The sequence below is a fragment of the Dermochelys coriacea genome, chromosome 22 (genome assembly GCF_009764565.3).
Source record: "Dermochelys coriacea isolate rDerCor1 chromosome 22, rDerCor1.pri.v4, whole genome shotgun sequence".
In the NCBI taxonomy this organism is placed as follows: Eukaryota; Metazoa; Chordata; order Testudines; family Dermochelyidae; genus Dermochelys; species Dermochelys coriacea.
The window spans coordinates 1,336,995-1,355,859 of NC_050089.1; the positions used below are offsets into that span (position 1 = coordinate 1,336,995).

Below are 18,865 nucleotides of genomic sequence, written 5' to 3' on the forward strand. Positions count from 1 at the left end.
GGGTAGCAGCAGCAGGGATCCGTCGATAATTTAAAAGGCTAGGGGCTCCGGTCACTGTGAGGAGCCCCAGGCCCTCTAAAGAGCCACCCAAGCCCTGCTGCCGGAGCTGGTACCTCCAGGGGTGATTTAAAGGGCCCAGGGCTCCAGCTGCCATTACCGCAGCCCTTTAAATCACCGACTGAGCCCTGCCACCACTATCCCGGGGCTCCGGCTTTACACACCACCAAGGGCCATGCAGCATGTCCAGAGAGATGAGACGGTATTTCCCCCATGTGCAGGTTCTAACTTCTTACTATTACATGGGCCCAAAGAAACAAGTTCGATACATCCCTGGAGACCAGTTTAGCCTTTCTTTGCTGAGACAGCATTTTGAAGCCTGTCTGCCACAGGACAGGTCAGAAACATATCTGGAATGCTATGACAATAACTGAAAACATGGAAATGGCAGAAGTGCTAAATGACTTTTTTGTTTCAGTTTTCACCAAAAAGGTTAGTAGTGATCGGATGTCTAACATAGTGAATGCCAATGAAAAAGAGGTAGGATCAGAGGCTAAAATAGGGAAAGAACAAGTTAAAAATTGCTTAGACAAGTTAGATGTCTTCAAGTCACCAGGGCCTTATAAAATGCATCCTAGAATACTCAAGGAGCTGACTGAGGAGAGATCTGAGCCATTAGCGATTATCTTTGAAAAGTCGTGGAAGACAGCAGAGATTCCAGAAGACTGGAAAAGGGTGAATATAGTGCCCATCCATAAAACGGGAAATAAGGACAACCCTGGGAATTATAGACCAGTCTGCTTAACTTCAGTATCCTCCTGTTCTTTTTGCGAATACAGACTAACACGGCTGCTACTCTGAAACCTGTTAATATACCTTAGTTTGTGTTTATCAGCAAATCTAGAAATGGGATTCCTGGACTAAACTAACGAGTTTTTTTCCCCAGGCCAAATGGCAGTGTTCTACTGTCTAGCATTACTTTGTATTATGACCCCGGAGAGCCAAGAGCATTGAGACAACCCTTTGTCTTGTTCCCCAAAATAAAATTCTTGCTTGAAATACCTGTTTGATAGCTAATCACTATCCATTTATTAGTACCTACTGTTTTAAACTCCAGAATGAGAAAGAATCCAGCCACAGGAACTGGCAAGTTTTTGGCTCAGTTGTTGAACATGTTAATCCATGTTACAAACAAATGACGATAGAGGCATCTGAAAAGCCAGAAGTGGGGTTCAAACTGAGGACTGTTGATCATTTGAGAACCACCTGGTGCCGAGATGACACCAGGCAAGGGCCAGAAGCTCTAGCACATCGCACAGAAGGATGCCAGTCTCTGCAGCTCCTTGGGCCCAGCGACCTTGGGAACATTTCCTTCCACTCCCAGGACAAAGAGGAGCTCCACTACAACACAGGTTTAGCACCATTTTAATAATAAAAAGAATAATGGAAGAGGAGCAGAGGCAGCAGGTAAGAGTCAGAGGCCCCAGTTATGCCTCACAAAACAGTCATGACCCAGAATGCACCATCTTTTCTGCACCTTCGCCCTGGTTAAAGCTGCTGCCAATGATTAGAGTCCGTGGTGGTTGGGTTTTAGAGAACTACTCATCTTCCCAGTTCATTTTGCCTCCATAATTCCTCCCACTTTAAACTGAGAGCATTAAAGGTGGGTTCTGCCAGCAAAGCCCGTCACTGCTGCACTCCACTGCCTCTGGTCACAGGGAGTCAGGTCAAAATTCTTTAAATCTGCGAGAACAAGAACCGTGATTAGAGCACAGCCCATGGAGTGTGATCAGGCAAGCACCTGCCAAGGAAGAGTTTATTTTCATGAGTTTAATTACATTCAATAAGCTTCCGAAGCCCTTTTAAGCCTTAATAGCCACCGCTTCCCAGGTGCTCAGATACTGTCAGGGATAGATGGAACTTTGCTCCGATGGAGATTGTTCAATAACTGCAGTGTTCCAGAATCTAAAGCCAAGTCACTAGTACTTACATCCTGCCCTTTTGCATGGCCCTCACCCAGCTCACCTCACTGGCTGAGTTTTAGAGCCATGGAGTCCTTGTGCAAGGGAAAGAGCCAAAGGAAAAACAGGAGCAAGCAGGGAGAGAAGGCAGCAGAGATACCACCACCATTTTGGTTCCTGCTAACACAAGAGCCTATGGATGGCCCAGAGAGCAGAAAGCAGCTCACAGCTGTTAATTTGATTTCAGTGGGGAACTAAATGGTGAGAGTCTGAGAAACAACCCAAGAGGGACATGCAAGGACCACCCAGGGGCTGGGGTGGCTGCAGCACCTTCCAGAGGCTGGGGGTCCCAACGTAAGGAGACACCAGCACTGCAGTGACTATGCAGACAATGAGGCAGCCCCCAGTGACCACTTGGGCCTCAGCTTTAGACATTAGACCCCCTTACTCAGAGGGAATTTGGGGACAGAACTGACTATTGGGAAATGCTCAACTTCCTAGCCCAGCCACCAAAGGCTGGCAGATGGGATGTTACTGTCAGGTCAGATCCACGGGAGAAGAGGCTGGCTTTTATTGGTCCCATTCTTAGGCACCTGCCCCCCAATTCATTGCATAGGGAAACTAGCACCTAACTCAGGCTTTGTGGATCCTGTTTTTATTCCAGGGATTTCTAGATGCCTAAAAGTTAGGTGTTGCAATGCCCACGTCCTTGTGGGGATCTAGCCTTCATCTTAGCTGAATGTCGCAGCTCTTTCACTGCAGCATTCCCTTCTCTCTTTGCTTCTGCACAGCTATCACTGAGGATGAGCCAGAATCACACTGCAGAGACTCAAACCCACAGCCTTCTGGCCCAGTTCTCCCAACTGTGCCAGGCTCACAAGCCCTGAAGAAAGGGAACCTTGTCTCATGAAATGCAACAAGAGGCACACTGGCTATAGCCCTACTTTTCTAGGCTGCTACTGAGGTGACTCTCTCAAGAAGGCAGAACCAGCCAGATATAAATTGAGGTCCAGCTGTCATTAGCTGGCTGAGCCCACCATATTCCCTTCCCAAGGGATGAGACTGGAGCCTCAGACACCAAAGGGCTCTAAACACAAACTGAAGCATCACCCTGACTGACCAACATAAAGGAAGCGGGTTTGCCACCCTTTGGTGGGCCCAGCAAGCGAAGAGTGGCACATTCCCAAAGCCAGAGCTGCTCACAGCACATTCTCCCTGGGGCCCATTTCTGCCGGCAGATGGGCACACGTCACTCCCATCACTCCAAAGGGAGCTTGTGCATGTTGGAGAAGCTAGAACTGGGCCCTTTGTGACAAGGTAGCTGAGACATGAAAACAGGAGTCTTGTTACTCTGCACCAGGGCTGAGGAGGAGACTTGGGCCAGACTTACTGTAAACACAGGGGCCCAGAACATGACTACCAAAAAAGCTGTTTACCTGTAAACGAAATCAAGATGTAGTGTACCAGGCTCCTGAGAGCATGGCGGGAACACACCTTATCCCATATGGCAAAGCACAGCCCTTCACCACCATGAGCTGCCCTGGGACTGTCAGTTAAAGAGCAAAGATGGCCTCTGAGAACATGTTGTCTACAATCTTGTCAATTTGTTTTGACTCCAGGACAGGACTATTTTTATGACCATACTGATTCAGACACATGATTATTACCTTCATTTTACACAGGCTTGGAAATTACTTTGATTGGTATGTCATTACATTTATATTTTTACCATCAGACTCACTGGCAAGGTTACAGGAGCAGTGGGGCTATGTTCTTTGCCACTAGTAGTTTGTTAATTTAACAAACTAGTTGGTGGTCAGACAAGATGATCTGATGGTCTTTTGTGGCCTTATACTCTATGACTAAAAATGTGGTGTCCAGACCAGTGTGTTTGGACATTTCAAGACAGTATTCTGGTCAGTTAGCCCCACTACTCTGCAATATGACCCAGAGCACAGCATGTTCTGCTGTCACAGTCAGGCACTGGAGATGTACATATTGAATCATTTCTTTGGAAGCTGCTCCCTTACAAGTCTGTTGTATGACTACCGTGCTCTGGGTCTCTGCTCTTCTTTAGTTAGCCACAGAACAGACACCTTCATGTTTACCCCACAAATGCCAAGAAAGAAAAATCAGGATAAATCGCAGATGGAATTAGCTGCGGCAGCAAAATACAGAGATACTCACAATACAAACTATTTCCCATCCAACACTACTGCGTTTGTTAGTGCCACAGAAGAGCTAAGAAGACACACAAGGACAACTCATTTAGAACACATTAATAGGGTTTTGCAGGGCTGGAGGTAGAATTCTTGGGTCATTAGAACAGTCATAACTCTCCCTGGGTTCTTCTGTGGCCCAGGTTCTAGGTGTCTCTTTGGGCATGCTTGGGGGATAGGCTAGGGGGTGGGGAGGCATTCATTGTACAGGGGGTTCCATCAAAGACTGGACAAAGAAAACATTTACAGTAGCATTTGGGGTGCTTCCCATTCTAAATGCAGGGAATGCAGCAGTGGAGGTAAATTACTCAAGTACAGTAGGTTTCCCTTTTCAATGGCACCTACTTTATATCTCAAGCTCCTATGTGCACTCAGCATGTACCATACCTGCATATTTTGCCAGGCCAGGACACATTGCTGGAAGTGGGGGCTTCTCCGCCAGTGCTACAGGAGATCTGAGAACAGTCACAGAAATACACGACAAACTTGGGATTTTAGAAGCACATACCCTCTTTTTCTTGTGTAGCAGCCACACCATCCTTTAATCTCTTTATACACCACCCGGGAAAGGAACTGGAAGGGAAAAGACACTCAAGATGAATATCTGACTTACGATTCTAGCCTCTGAGAAAGTATTGAAGATACAGTCCCCTCACCCGTCCCATCCCCAGAGTGAATGAGAAGTAGGCAAACAACCGGATGAATGATTTAGTTTGAATTTAGTTTGTCAGGCCATGTATTGTCTATAAATGTATAAATGAATAAATAATTCACCACAGTTTCAGGGAATAATTCTTTGTTTGTAGATTGAGAGCATTCTCATTATGAGTATTCAAGAGTCAAAATTCGGATGGGACGAAGGAGTCACACGGTCTATATCTATCCCCTGATTGGATGAGCATATTCCGAACATCAGGTTTCTAATGACAACACTTGGTTAAATACAGGCTTTAGTTTCTGCAACTGCTCTGAAATATTCACATAATTTGCCATTTCCATGATTATTCCTGCAAAGTCTTGTTTTCCAACGTGTTCCTGCAAAGCAAAACATGCACAAAGGCAATCAAAAATCCGACAAAACAGGAGTGGAAAAGCTCCTGATGTAGAGCAGGATGTCCATGGAAAGGTGCAGGATGCAAGTCTCAGTGAGCACAGTTACCTCCTTATGAAAGTGGAAAGCCAGCAAAAAGGCAGAGCAGTGGCGTCGCTGGGGGTGGGAAGGAGGAATACTGAAAGAACACAGATTCCAACCAAGATTGGGACCCCATGGTGGTACTAGGTGCTGTACACAGGTCAGTGATAGAGCCAGGAATAGAACCCAGGTATCCCTACTTCCAGTCTAGTGCCTTGACCGCTGATCACTTGGCCCCTTTCAGCGACCACTGGCCAGTTAACAGCAGCACTGGCGGTCAGAGAAGAAGGGGGAGAAAAGAGTGCAGATTTTCTTTCGATGCTTCAGTGCAGTGCAAAGAAATTAGGAAGAGTGAAGCGGTTCAGAGCTGAGGCTGTGTTACAAATCTAGGAACCACTTCACAATGGCTGTGCATAAAAGCAGCACTGTAGATGGAAGAGGCTGCTCATCATGCCTGGCTTTATACAGAGCCCACCACTTTCACCATGCATGCTTTTGCCTTTTATCTTGAAGGCTCTCAGAGCATGTTCTAAGCGATGGAAATGCTCCCCGCACTGAAATGGAGCCACCTTGATAGTGGAACCAGTTCCTGTTTGACATGTGCCTAGCAGCACTACACAAGAGTTTAGGGCAGGAAATGAAGAATCCTGTATCCAGCTGACACTCCAGGAGTAACTCTGGAAGACAAATGCAATTAACCCCACTGGCATTTGGTCACAACACTGGAGTTTCTCCCTCTACCCTTGATAAGCATGCTTTGGGTGCTGTCTGTCAAACACGATGTCAACCCCTCAGGATGCTGGGACACAAATTCATTGCTGCCTCGGAGAGAAGAGCACCAAATACTCAGGCACTAGCACTATGTGCTACAGCTCCTGGCCTTTACTTAGAGGCCACCCATCCAAATGCTGGCCATGCCAGACACTTAGCTTGTGAAATCAGACACAGCCCCTGGCCCAGCTGCACACCAATCCCCTAATCTGCATCAAGAAGCCACAGCAGGCTCAAGAGAAACCCACCATGCAAGCCAAGATATCTGCTGTTATTAACATGTAGAAGACATTGTTCCAGCCAGTGGGAGAGATCAGCCCTGCCAGCAGGGGGCCCAGAGCAGCACCTGCAAACCACAAACAAAGCACATCACTAGCAGCCAGGAACCATCCTGGGCAGCCAGCCTTTGGGCACTGGCGTATGCAGGGCAGAAAACCCATACCCAGCCCTCACATCAGTTCTGGCACATGTGCTGGAGTGAGAGCTTGAAGGCTGCATGCGCCAAGAGATACAGGCTCCAGCTCCTCCGCCTGCTCTCCCAGTCATCTCCTCCCTCTGCCAGTTTCTCGCCTCGTTCCCACTTCCACCTTGGCAGCCGCTGCTATTAGCGATGCCCCCTTGTGTTCTCCCACCGCCCCAGCTATCATGCACTGGCCAGACTTGCCGGATGCTGCAGCTGGGCCTGCAGATCCAGCTCCCACTTCTCAAGGGCCAGAAGAGAGTGGAAGAACTTGCTCCAGGTCTCCCCTCTGAGCAGTCTCCACATGGCCAGCAGTAGCCACACAGCCCTGCTCAGAAAGCGAGTGTGTCTGGACTCCCCTGGCTCCAACCACAGGCAGAGCTGGAGTAGCCGGCAATAACTTTCCTCTAGTCCCAGCCTGGGTGTGCCTCACTGCCTAGCTCAGTTCCACAGCAGGGTTATTTGTTGGGCACTGGGTACCATTTAATTGCCGGGACCCTCTGAGCAATGGAGTTTGATTCTTCTGGGCAGTATGAAAAGCTCCTTGCAGCACTAGCACCATTAGCTCCCACCCCCCTGGGGGGGGGGAAGGGGGAGGGAGAGGGCTGCGGGAACACAGCAGGTCCCCTGAGTCTTATCCCCTCCCTTCCCGTCTCTCTGCCTGCCCAAGAATGGCTGGCTGAAGCTTACAGGACCCAATCACCATCCCTGCATAGGGAAGAATCTCTCTCCCTTTCCCTTCTCTGAAAGCAGGCTGGCCCCGGACCACTCCCAGCTCACTGGCAGCCTGCGTTCCCTTAGGGAAAAGGGTGCTCGTGCCTGGGGGCAAGAGGAACATAGACCCTACTGGGGGCCAGGGTAGCTGGGGGTTGAATTAGGTTCTTCAGCTATTGTACGGAGTTCTTGGAATAGTTTTCCCCCCTTGGTTAGTATAGCCAACCCTACTCACCTATAGATCCAGTCCCATCAATTATGGCTGTGACAGTGGACAGGGCTTTTGCATTTCCTTTGAGACACTCGTGAGTTCCCTGTGCGGGAGGTGAAGTTAAAGAAAAAAAAATCAAAATATTGGAGTGAAAATGAGGGGTACAATTTGTGATCCATTCAGTGCATCCTGAACCCTGACTCATTCTGGTTACTGGGGTTAGTCCAGCACCTGTCTCCAACTTCCAGTGAGGAATGCTGGTATCAAAATGCCAGGGAGGTTTCTTCTCTGAAGGCAGATTTAGGAACACACACTGTAGAGAGACAGTTCCTTGAAGAGGGGAAACCCCTTTCTTGAATACGTCCCCTGGAGAAGGAGATTCTTAGAACAGTAAGAGACATCTTTGGGAACTCGCTCCTCTTCTATGTATCAAGAAGGGGCAGCATTCCAATAGCCTGATTTTCTGCACATTTTACGTTGCCTCCTGCAGCCACGTTCCAAAGGCAGGCGAGCAGCACTCGAGCTCACAATGGCTGAAGTACTTTGCTCTGCCTGAAAGAGAAGCTGCTTTGGCTTCTCTGGAGTCCTGGCTTGTGCTGGTTGGAGCCGAGAGATTTTTGAAGACTGAATTTGGTTTGGAGGGGGATTGAATTTTTTGCTGGCCTCTTTGCAGATTTACTGCATCTTGCTGCCTGAAACAGGGGCCAGACCTGGGTCAGGTTCTCTGCTGTTACTTACCAGTGTTTCAGCTACATTTGTATTGAATCTTTGGAGGAGGAGGGGTGGGAATGGCACCTCTGTAGCTTGCCTGAGTTGATAGTAAGATTGATGAATGGATAATAGGATCATTACTGAGGACTTCCATTGCTGTAGTGCCCAGTGACTCCAATCATGTGCAAGGTTCCATTGTGCTAGGCACTGCACAAATATAAACCAGACCCTTCCTACGAGAGCTAAAAATCCAGTGATTTTAATCCCATCTGATTTTATTAACTCCGCAGTTGTAAAGTTTTTAAGCCTAGGGATTTCAAAGAGGTCTCAGAGCCAGGTGCCCAAATACCACTGAAATTCAACAGGAGTTAGATTTTAAGCCTCTTCTTTTCTTTCTCCACACCCCCAAAATCCTAACTTTAAGCCAGTTACGAAAGCAGGTAGAAATATCTTCAATTTGAACAAGCTGAAAGTGTCATCTTTAAAAAAATAACGCAACCCAAAGTTACTTCCCTATGAATTAAGGATGGAATTTTCAAAAGCTTATTGTGTTGGCTCAGCTCTGCTCCCACTGAAGTACAGGGAAGTTAGCTTGATGCAAGCCCAACTGCAGGCTATAACACCACCTTAAGTATAGTGGTGCTACTTCCCCACTATAATAGAGTCTTAATGGGAAGCTCCTAAGGAGAAAGTGAGCAGCGTGTAGACAGCTTCCCCTGTCCATCAGAAGGCCTTCCAGTTTGTTACTGAGAAACTTTTGGGCAGTTGCTGACAGCGGGGCCATGGCAAGGAATGGGACTCTGTGCTGTCAGAGCATAGAGCTTGTTTACCAGCTAGCCTCACATTTGGTCTGAAGAGTCTCACAATCCAAGCATGTGCCAGAGCTGGGAATAAGATCATAAAATCTCAGAGTTGGAAGGGACCTCATGAGGTCATCTAGTCCAACCCCTGCTCAAAGCAGGGCTAGTCCCCAATTTTTGCCCCAGATCCCTAAATGGCCCCCTCAAGGATTGAACTCACAACCCTGGGTTTAGCAGGCCAATGCTCAAACCACTGAGCTATCCCTCCCCCCAAGATATTCTAGTCTTAAAAGCAGCAGCAACAGAAAATATCCTTGCATAACTGAGGAACACTTGAACTGGACTAAATCTTTTAAAACAGATAATAACAAACACCTTATACTTGAAAGGCTGCTCTGAAGAATTTATCTCAGGGACGCTTACAGCCAGCCAGCAGATTGCATAAAAACCACAAATCCTTCTGAGCTGCCTCAGAGATGTCTGAGCACTCTGTACCACGTCACTTAAATCCCTCCAAGTTTCTAATGCAGCGTCCCAGCCCTTGTCCCCCTGCCACCAGGAGGACTCAGCCCAGGTGACAGCTTTACACTCGATGAGAAGACTTTCTTGCACTTGTGCTGTGTGCAATCCTAGCCCGGGGGGGGACGGAGGAGGGATTTGCACTAAAGAGAGGCCCAAGATGCGGGTATTTGCACGTGATACACCAGTAATAACCCTCTACAGAGAGGAGACAGAACAGCCTTTGTATGGAGGGCAGTGCACAAAAAGCTGCAGTTGGAACGGAAGGCCTCAAACTTTGACTCAGCCAAAAAATAAGAAAAAAGGCTCAAGTGAGACGAGATGGGCCAGGTCTACACTAGGAAATTAGGTCGGCATAACTACGTCACGCAGGGGTGTGAGAAATCCACACCTCTGTGCAATGCAGGTAAACCACCTAATCCCTGGTGTAAAACAGCACTATGTTGACAGGAGGGCTTCTCCCGCTGACAAAGCTAACGCCCGTCAGGGAGGTGAAGTACACACACTGACAGGAGGGCTTCTCCCATCAGTGTAAGTAGTGTCTTCACTGAAGTGCTGCAGTGTTTTAAGTATAGACCAGCCCTAAGAAAAAACAAACAGTATAATTCTTACCAAGTCAGCTGAAACTGCTGTCGTAATGAGAGCATAAGGCCCATTCACCAGGGCACCACATATAATAAGCATAGCTGCAAAGAGAAAGAGTATCAATACTACAGCACAGCTGGCCCTGCTGTATGCCAAGAGCCTATGGCGATTCAATCAAAGATTTGTGTATTTGCTACGCTACTGTATTGGCAGGATCTACTGGGTGCTTCTAACTTCTATGAGCTCACAGTTCTGCCGTTGAGTTCATAGCAGGACAACAAGGTCACCCTGGGAGCAAGGGAATTGGAAGCAAGAGCCATTTGGAGTTACAGGCAGCCCAGGAAGGCCCTGTTAGGTTAAGAGTCCCCTCTCCATCTCCAACACACTATTCTGGAGACCATTGCAGGACTGGTTCTGCATTACACATTTGCTCTTCCCTTTCAGAGTCTCACATCTTCCCTCCTCTGCTCCCCAAGTGCCTGGTTAAAGGACCATCCTCCTGCAGGCAGGAATAAACTCTTACAACACGATTTCAGTGATGCCGTGACCTCCATTTCAGTCACTTGGCTGATGACTGATTGGAGCCTGAGTCCTGGGGAGAGGGCAAGGAGATGAAATAAGATTAGTTGGGGGTCCACTGCATTTCCGCTCCCCCTGGCTACTCTAAGGCCGAGAACGTGACTACAGTGGTGACAAAAGAATAAGCTGAGGCTTGGGGAAGGCTGAGTGCAGATGGGAAGGGAACATTCTGGGCTGTGACAGCATCACTTTATTCTGCACCTCTCAGCCATAGTTAGGTGCTTTGACAAGGGTGACAGTAAGTGAGGCCTGGATCAGAGGAAGATTTGCTGAGGACCTTGATGCAAACAGGTTCTGAAGGCAGAAATGGGGTGTTGGCGGGGGGTGGGAGGGGAGATTTACAAAATAACAGCAATAGCAACCATGCGGCACCAGTGACTAGTTGTGATTTTAAAGCCATAAGGGCGCCCAGTCATCACTGAGTCTGATTTCCTACAGGCCACTTAATTTCACCCAGCAATTCCCACATTGAGTCCAATAACCGTTGGGGCCATGATGTGATTTAAAAGAAGATGTCCAGGTGATGGAGATTCCACCACATCCCTAGATAAATTCTTCCAATGGTCAACCAATCTCCGTTAAAAAAAAACATCTTATTCCAGTTTGAACTTTGCCAACTTAAGGTACAATTGGCTGGAAGCTACTTCTACCTTTGGCTGCTAGATTAAAGAGCCGTCTAGCATCAGACAGCTTCTCCCAGCGTACGTAACTACAGTCCATGGTCTACCAGTTAAGATTTCCCTAGGGCAGATAATTCTGGAGGAGATGGGAGGAGTTTAGAGGGTTTATTTGCCTCCAGAGAGGCAGAGATGGCTCATCTAGAAACTCAAACTTGTGAACAAACTCACTGGTTTGTTCACAAGAGTCTGAAGTTCTACTTACCTATTGAACTGGCTATTCCATTCTGGCCAACATGATTGTACAGGAATAGCTGGAAGCAAAGAGGAGACATTGATTATGCCAGCAGGTTAGAATTATCAGACCACTTACCTAATTTCTGCTCTCCCTCCATAGACCCCAGCTGGGTGGAGGGCCTAGCTGCAGCTATAACACGTGGACACAAGTATCAGGATTATTTCCATGGAAACCCTCCATGGACAATCCTGAACACAGAACAGTGATTTGTCTCAAGTTCCCCCAGATCCCATTCCAGAAGGAACTTGCCTTCCTCTCGAGATCAAGCAGAGCATCTCTGGGTCCCAGATGAGTTGCAAGATGCAGTGAGCATGCCCTGCCTGGATTCTCATTCTGTCCCCTTTCCCAGCTAAGGGCATTTAGCTTATCATAGAATATCAGGGTTGGAAGGGATCTCCGGAGGTCATCTAGTCCAATCCCCTGTTGAAAGCAAGACCAATCCCCAATTTTTTTTGCCCCAGATCCCTAAATGGTCCCCTCAAGGATTGAACTCGCAACCCTGGGTTTAGCAGGCCAATTCTCAAACCACTGAGCAATCCCTCCCCCCGAAATATGCAAGACCCTGAGTCCACATTTGGATCCTTTCAGACAAAGGAGGGACCCAATACTGTCTAGCTTGGGGGCCTGTCAGGCGCTAAATCCATTCTCTGAGGGACCGAGTACGTACTTGCAGCTCCCGCTGAAGCCAGCTATTGGGGTGCTCATTCCCTTTAAATGTCAGCCCACATACTTAGCTGCCTAAATAAACATCGAGATCCTTAATTTAGACCTAGTTTGTGGCTGGGGGATTTGGGGGACTGTACATGCACATGTGCAAGGCTCCCTCTGAGCGCAAAAGGAAATGCTCACAGAATTTGGCCTCTGCTCAAGAAGGCTCTTGGGCAAACCTAACCTGCACTCCAACAGCCAAGTTCTCATGCTTTCCATGCTAAACTCCTGGAACCAGATGTGTCAGGGTGGACGACATAGCAGTATTGATTCTGTACCTGTCTCTCGCCCCTTCTCCCAGCCAAGAGTAAAACAGAGAGGGTGAGGAGAGCCAATTAGACATACCCAGATATGGGCGGGAGGGGGGTCATTCAAGGATCAGAAGGCACTGTTAGTTCCGAGACCGCACTAGATTGATTAACAGCCATTATCCTGAATGGAGATCTCTTTAGGAGTTGTAGAGTTGAGTGTAGGAAAAGAGGCCCACTGTGGCATGTTAAGGAGAGTGTTACTTCCATCCTTGCTTGCTGAGGGAAGGGGGTTGTTGCCACATGGCAGGAGAGCAGGAGTCAGTGTCAATCCTGCCAGTGCACATCCCACCCAATCACATCTGAAGCCAAGAGTTATGGGAAGGGTTCTAGAGACACAGGCTGGTCACTCAGCAATGTGCTTTTAACAGGAGGTTAAGTTTTACTTCTTGGTTAGAAAATTTTTAGTCTTTCTAGAAAGTGTGAATTGAGTAAGTCAGCCAGAGCAGATGTTGGCAAGTATTTAGGGAGGGCAGGACTGAAGGGGAATAACACAGCCAGAATTTCTCATGTGGCCTTCAGGTCTGTGGTTCGACTGCCAGATAAAATACCAGCAGCTGGTAACTGGACAGCTACCCAAACATAGCTGTCTTTGAGATTCAGTTTCATTTGGTGGGCTATGTGAATGCAGAGTCTGGAAGAAGATGACATCCAGCAATACAAAATAACTTGTCTCTGTGGTGCAATCCCTGCTCTAGCACAGCATCAGGACCAAGACCTCAGAGCCTGCATTCTGATCTCCTAGACAGGCTCTCACTGACTCAGCTTTGCACTAATGATAGACTGCAGCATCAGAGGCATTTGGGCTGGGAAAGGAATTGCAACCAAGAGTCAGAGTGTGTTCACATTGCAACTTGGTCCAATTAGCTGTTTTTAGGAGTGAACGGTGAAGTCAAACTGAAGTGGAGTTCAGCACAGATGTGGGGGGTATCCTACCCACAGGGGGAAAAGCCACAAACATTTTAACTTTAACTCCTCCTTTACTCCAGAATCCACAGGACACTTCTGGGTTGGCAGAAGGAGTCCCATCGTTAGAGCCCTGCGCAGATAAAAAATTAGTATCTGCATCCGATCTGCAAACATAGCCCGCGGATATCTGCAGATTTGCAGGGCTCCGTCCATTGTGATGGGTGGGTTGGATTATTTTCAGCAACTATCAACACTGGCTGCTTTGATCTGGTGACCCAGAGGTACCATAACCTGCCACCAGCCCAGACAATACCAGCCAACAGGCTCATCTTCCATCACTGTGCAGCAGGTTCTGACAGTCCTGGACGCCTGGATGAGCAGCCAGAGTTTAAGAACAGCCTCCCGGCTGCTGCTGGGTGCTGTGCAAAGTAGACAGGAGGGCTCCCCATCATTTTCCCTGCCTGAGCCACCATGCATTTGAACAGAGGAGCTCCAGCAGGGAGCAGTCAGATGCCAGCCTCCTGCCAAATTTGCATAGCAGCAGGACCACCATCTGCACCTCACTGATTCACAGCTTCACCAAGAGCTCCCCTGTGCTGCAGAGAACTTCAGTGCCTTAGAACAAAAGGGATGGCTATTCCCTGATTCATTCATTTTTGTTCCCACTTTTCATTTCTCTTGGATAAACCAAGACCCAGCTAACAGATGACAGAACAAGGAGCAATGGTCTCAAGTTGCAGTGGGGAAGGTTTAGGTTGGATATTAGGAAAAACTTTCACTAGGAGGGTGGTGAAGCACTGGAATGGGTTACTTAGGGAGGTGGTGGAATCCCCTTCCTTAGAGGTTTTTAAGGTCAGGCTTGACAACGCCTTGGCTGGGATGATTTAGTTGGTGTTTGTCCTGCTTTGAGCAGGGGGTGGGACTAGATGACCTCCTGAGGTCCCTTCCAATCCTGATATTCTATGATTCTCTGATAAAGGGAGTAGATGGGTCCCTATTCAGTGACTGATTCAGCCTCACTTGGAATGACGCTTAGGAGTTTTGAACATTAATAGTGGAGGATAGCTTTTCTGTTTCAGACCCACATCGACTAGGCAGAGGAGCAGCCGTGCTGAGAGAACTGCTCTACAGCTCCTGTCTCTTACTGGAGAACATTACAAGAGCTAGCACAGGGCAGAACCAGGAAGCTATTCAGTCTCTAGGGTGCAGACCAAGCACACTTGGTATCAGGCTATGGAGTAGAAGTTTAGGAAGAAGCAGCTGGATAGTGCAGTAGACTCCCAAGGGAGGTGGAGGTGGCACCCTCACTGCAGAGGTTCAGGAAGGGGTAATGAGCAGAGCGCAGGGGGTGGAGGAAAGCCTCTCAAATGGCCTCCTGTGCCCAGCTGTGGAGGATGCTGGAAGAGCTAGGAAGAGCTCCAGAGTGAATATCCTCATCCAGGAACAAGAGCTAGACATGCAAGCTGTGACTCATGCTGATCCCACCCTAGGTTCCAGACTTCCCTGCACAAGATTCCATCTGGCCACTCATTGCAGGAAAGTGCATCTGACTCAAAGGGGCTTACTTGGGAGGAGCAGAGGGAAGAGGCTCATGTCAAGCCCTCATGACCAAGGACTAGTGAACATTTTCCATCATAATACGCACCATGGGAGCAGCCACTATTAGCATCACACAGCATGTGGTGGCCCTGCCGCCAGTGTAGTCCGATATAAGACCAGCCAGAATGCCTCCTGCATGAAAAAGTCACATACTTTGTATTCTGTCAGAGCAGGGATTTGTCCCACTGTTGCCTTTCCACACGATTTCAGGAAGGTGCTCAGGGCCCTGCAGACAGATGTTACTGTCTGGTGACCGGTTAGACCCCAGGCAGAGGCGAGAATTCCAGGCGACTCACACAGTGAGCTGGAAAACAGACGTATGCAGCAAGGGCTCAGATTCTAAAGAGCTGTCACTGCAAGCCAATCAGTGAGCAGAATAATAAAAATACGTGATAATAATTGGTACTTCTATTAGCACTCACCATCCATGGCTCTTAACATGCTTTACAAACAGGAGTCAATCCTTACGCCCCCATGCCCCGGTGAGAAGGGCAAGTGTAACTCCCATTTTTCAGATAAAGCCCAGAGAGAAAACAGGGCCAAATTGTGACACTCGTGGTCAGAGGCACAGAGCACCCACGACTCCAGCTAGCAATGGGAGTGGTGGATGCTGAACACCTCTGGGAGTCATGCCTCATCTCAAGATAGGCACTCAAATCAGGAAACACATTTGACAGTTTAGGTGCAACTGAGTTGGCCAGGGGTCCCCCCCCCGGCAAGAACCCTGGTCAGAGCCAGGGATACAACTCCTCTCTGTGTCCCAGGCCTGTGCTTTAGCCACAAGTCATCCTCCCTCCCTGTCCACAATGGCAACACAGCAAGCAAGAGTGAAGAATGCCAGACCTAGGATGCCGCCAACATCAAAGAGCGTGGACAGGTCCCCAGCCTCCTTAGCACTGAAGTGAGCTGCAATGAAATGATATGCATCAGAGACGTTCACTTGTCAGAAGTTCAGAGCAAGCCTGAGCTCTGGCTGTGTGGTTATTCTCCTGGCATCAGGAACCAGAGCTTATGGGGGCGGAGACACAGTCATCCACTGATGCTGGGTACGGATCTCTTGGGAGCCAGAACAAGCTCTTGTGGATGCCCAAGAAGACGCCTTGTTCACTAGGAGCCCACTGGCAGGCACTTGCACCCTAGACTGCAGGCACAGGACACACTGTCACTTGCTTAATTTGGAGCAACATTTGCATCAAAACCCTATGGACCTGCCCAGCACCATGATGGGCATCACTGAGAACAGCTGGCCACAAGAGCTGAGCTGTCATTGTGGAGCACATCTGTGTCCATCAGCTGAGGTCCCCACAGACTCCTGAACCACAGCTAGGTTTTCCCAGGAGACTGATCACTTACTAGGAAGCAGAGAACACTTCCTTTCACTAGAACACTAAGAGCAAATGAGCAAGATTCCTCTGCGGGAAGCCTGTGCACTCCTGCCTGGAGTCAGGAGAATGAGAACCCTCCATCCAGAGCACACATGGTGAAGTAGTTAAATGGACATTAGTAGCTGCCTGTGACTCACCAACATTCACAATGTAGAGAGGCAGCCAGTAGAGGAAAGTGTAACTGACCAGCTTTGCAAACAGCAGGCATAAGGAAAACTCCACCACACCCTGGGGAGGAGACGGAGGGGAGAAGGGTCATTGTCAGAAAACCCCAAGACACAGAGGGGACCTCCATCCTCCTCCTTCCATCCTCTTCTCTCCTCTCGTTTGCTTTCATCCCAATCCCATACATTGGGTGCATCAGTGGTGCTAATGATCACCTTGGACAATTAAACAGCTTCATCACACTATTTGCAGAGTTCTAGGTGTTCGGGAAGAGTACGGCAGATAGGGAAAGAAGAACACAGCAGACATGGATGGAATGTTATCCGAAGCACAACCAAATGAGGAGTTACATGGTCCCAGGGAAACGGCCCACCATTTGGATTTCTCTGACACACAAGGCACACCCAGTGCACACTAATCACATTTCTAAAGCTCACATCTTAAAATAAACACCAGGAAGAGCAGCTGAGCATTGTCCTTCTGAATTTTCTATCAGTAGGACTTATCCACTCACACCTCACTTTTATTCATAGACTGGAGGAGGAAAACAAGCTTTTCTGCTTTTTCAACTCCCAAATTGATTTCTCAATTTTGGAGGAGAAAGTCATGGAACTGAACTTGTTGAATAAACTGAAGTGAAGAAAGTTAAGTATTCTCTCTGCATGTGAAGAAGAGGCTACTGCTGTCAAAAGCTGGTTTAGCACTTCAACAAACTCTGCTTCCAGGTGCTTCGCCAGTGACTTCCCCCAGGTCAGTGCTTTGACTTCCTTTAGAAGTTCAGCAATGAACATGGCCTGCTTGAATTTAAACAGATTGCACAATTTTTAGGCCTTAGTATAGGATGTCAATTTCAAAATTGTATTTTGAATAGGTTTATTTTTAAAAATATAAATGTACTGAATTTAAATACTTTTTTTTTAAAGCACAACCATAGTTGATTTTTTATCTCTGCTGCTGTGTCTAGGGTTGCCAACCCTCCAGGATTGTCCTGTGGTCTCCAGGGATCAGAGATTAATCATTAATTAAAGATTATATCATGTGATGAAACCTCCAGGAATACATCCAACTAAAGCTGGCAACCCTAGCGGTGTCTCCATGCCTCCCTTTCCACTCTGTATGATGGGGACAGTGGCACTACCCTGCCTCATGGGGGTTGAGAGGATACAAGGAGATTGTGAGGTGCTCAGTTACTGCAGTAATAGAGGCCATATGGAACACAGATGGCTGGGGGAAGGCACCAAGGCCCCTCTGGGGAGGCCTGGTAGCAGGCGGTCGGGGGGCACACAAGGCAGCTGGAAGAACCCCGGTTTGAGGGGATGGGAGAGAGTGGTGCACACCCTCGGGGCTAGCCCCTCCTATTGGGGCCGTGGACAGTCAGGGCTGCTCTCAAGGACCAGAGACTCAGACCCATTGTGCAGAGGGTGCTGCACATCCAATTCTGTAATCAGGTCAGTCACTGGGTCCCCAAGGTTAACGCCTCCCCCTCTAGGAGACAGGGGCTCCCATCTTGTCACACAGAGTCTGACAGGCCAATGTTTTGCCTGTGTCTGCTCTTGTCATTAGCTGAAAGACAAAGCTAGTCCTTGCCTTTTGCTAGTAAGCATCTCCTCAGTCCTTCCAGATGATGTCATGGTATCCTTTCGTATGGAGGATACTCTTCCAGGGGAAGGGACCCCGATTACCTGGAAGAGCCAGGTAATAGTACTGGGGATGGATCACTAGATAAAATTACCCTGTTCTGTTCACTCCCTCTGACACTTGCCACTGTGGGAAGTCAGGATACTGGGTTAGATGGACCTTGGTCTGACCTAATATGGCCATTCTCATGTTCAGCTACATGTCATCTTGGACTTCACCTAAGCCTGTGCCGGCGTACAGTAAGTGGCATCCCAAATCCCACAGGACATTAGCCCCCTGTTCAGAATACTCTGGACCCACTAGCAGCCTGGTTCTTCTACTCACAGGTATCCTGAGGGCTCCTAAGAAGCTGATGGCTTCTGGCTGCTCAGCTGGTTCTCCGGGACACACTGAAGAATCGATAGTGTTCTCTCGGATACAGCTCCCATCATCAGTGGAGAGCGTCACTTCAGGGTCTTTCTCCTCCGATTCCGTCTGAAACCAGATTAGCCCAGCAGTTTACACTCAGGCACAGCTGGAGCAGAGTGTGTCCATACCCCAGCCTGGCACACCTGTCAAGCCCAGCCCTCCCTTTGATTG

General features: G+C 48.4%; 1 protein-coding gene across 4 annotated transcripts in view; it reads right to left on the minus strand.

Annotated features, from left to right (window-relative positions):
* Positions 1-1,406: 1,406 nt before the first annotated feature.
* The window catches only part of SLC37A2 (solute carrier family 37 member 2), a 62,368-nt gene continuing 44,909 nt past the window's right edge, over positions 1,407-18,865 (minus strand). For 2 of the 4 annotated variants that reach the window (XM_038380821.2, XM_043500986.1), the window contains 10 exons: positions 18,611-18,760; positions 16,621-16,711; positions 15,942-16,004; positions 15,145-15,230; positions 11,542-11,590; positions 10,108-10,181; positions 7,490-7,568; positions 6,329-6,426; positions 4,686-4,750; positions 1,407-1,740 (listed from right to left, as the gene is read on the minus strand). In XM_038380821.2, coding sequence (XP_038236749.1) covers positions 1,725-1,740; positions 4,686-4,750; positions 6,329-6,426; positions 7,490-7,568; positions 10,108-10,181; positions 11,542-11,590; positions 15,145-15,230; positions 15,942-16,004; positions 16,621-16,711; positions 18,611-18,760 — 771 coding nt within the window. In that variant the 3' untranslated portion in view covers positions 1,407-1,724. Of the gene's footprint in view, positions 1,741-4,230; positions 4,751-6,328; positions 6,427-7,489; positions 7,569-10,107; positions 10,182-11,541; positions 11,591-15,144; positions 15,231-15,941; positions 16,005-16,620; positions 16,712-18,610; positions 18,761-18,865 lie in introns of those variants that run through there. The other 2 variants (XM_038380820.2, XM_038380822.2) reach the window with 2 other exon arrangements.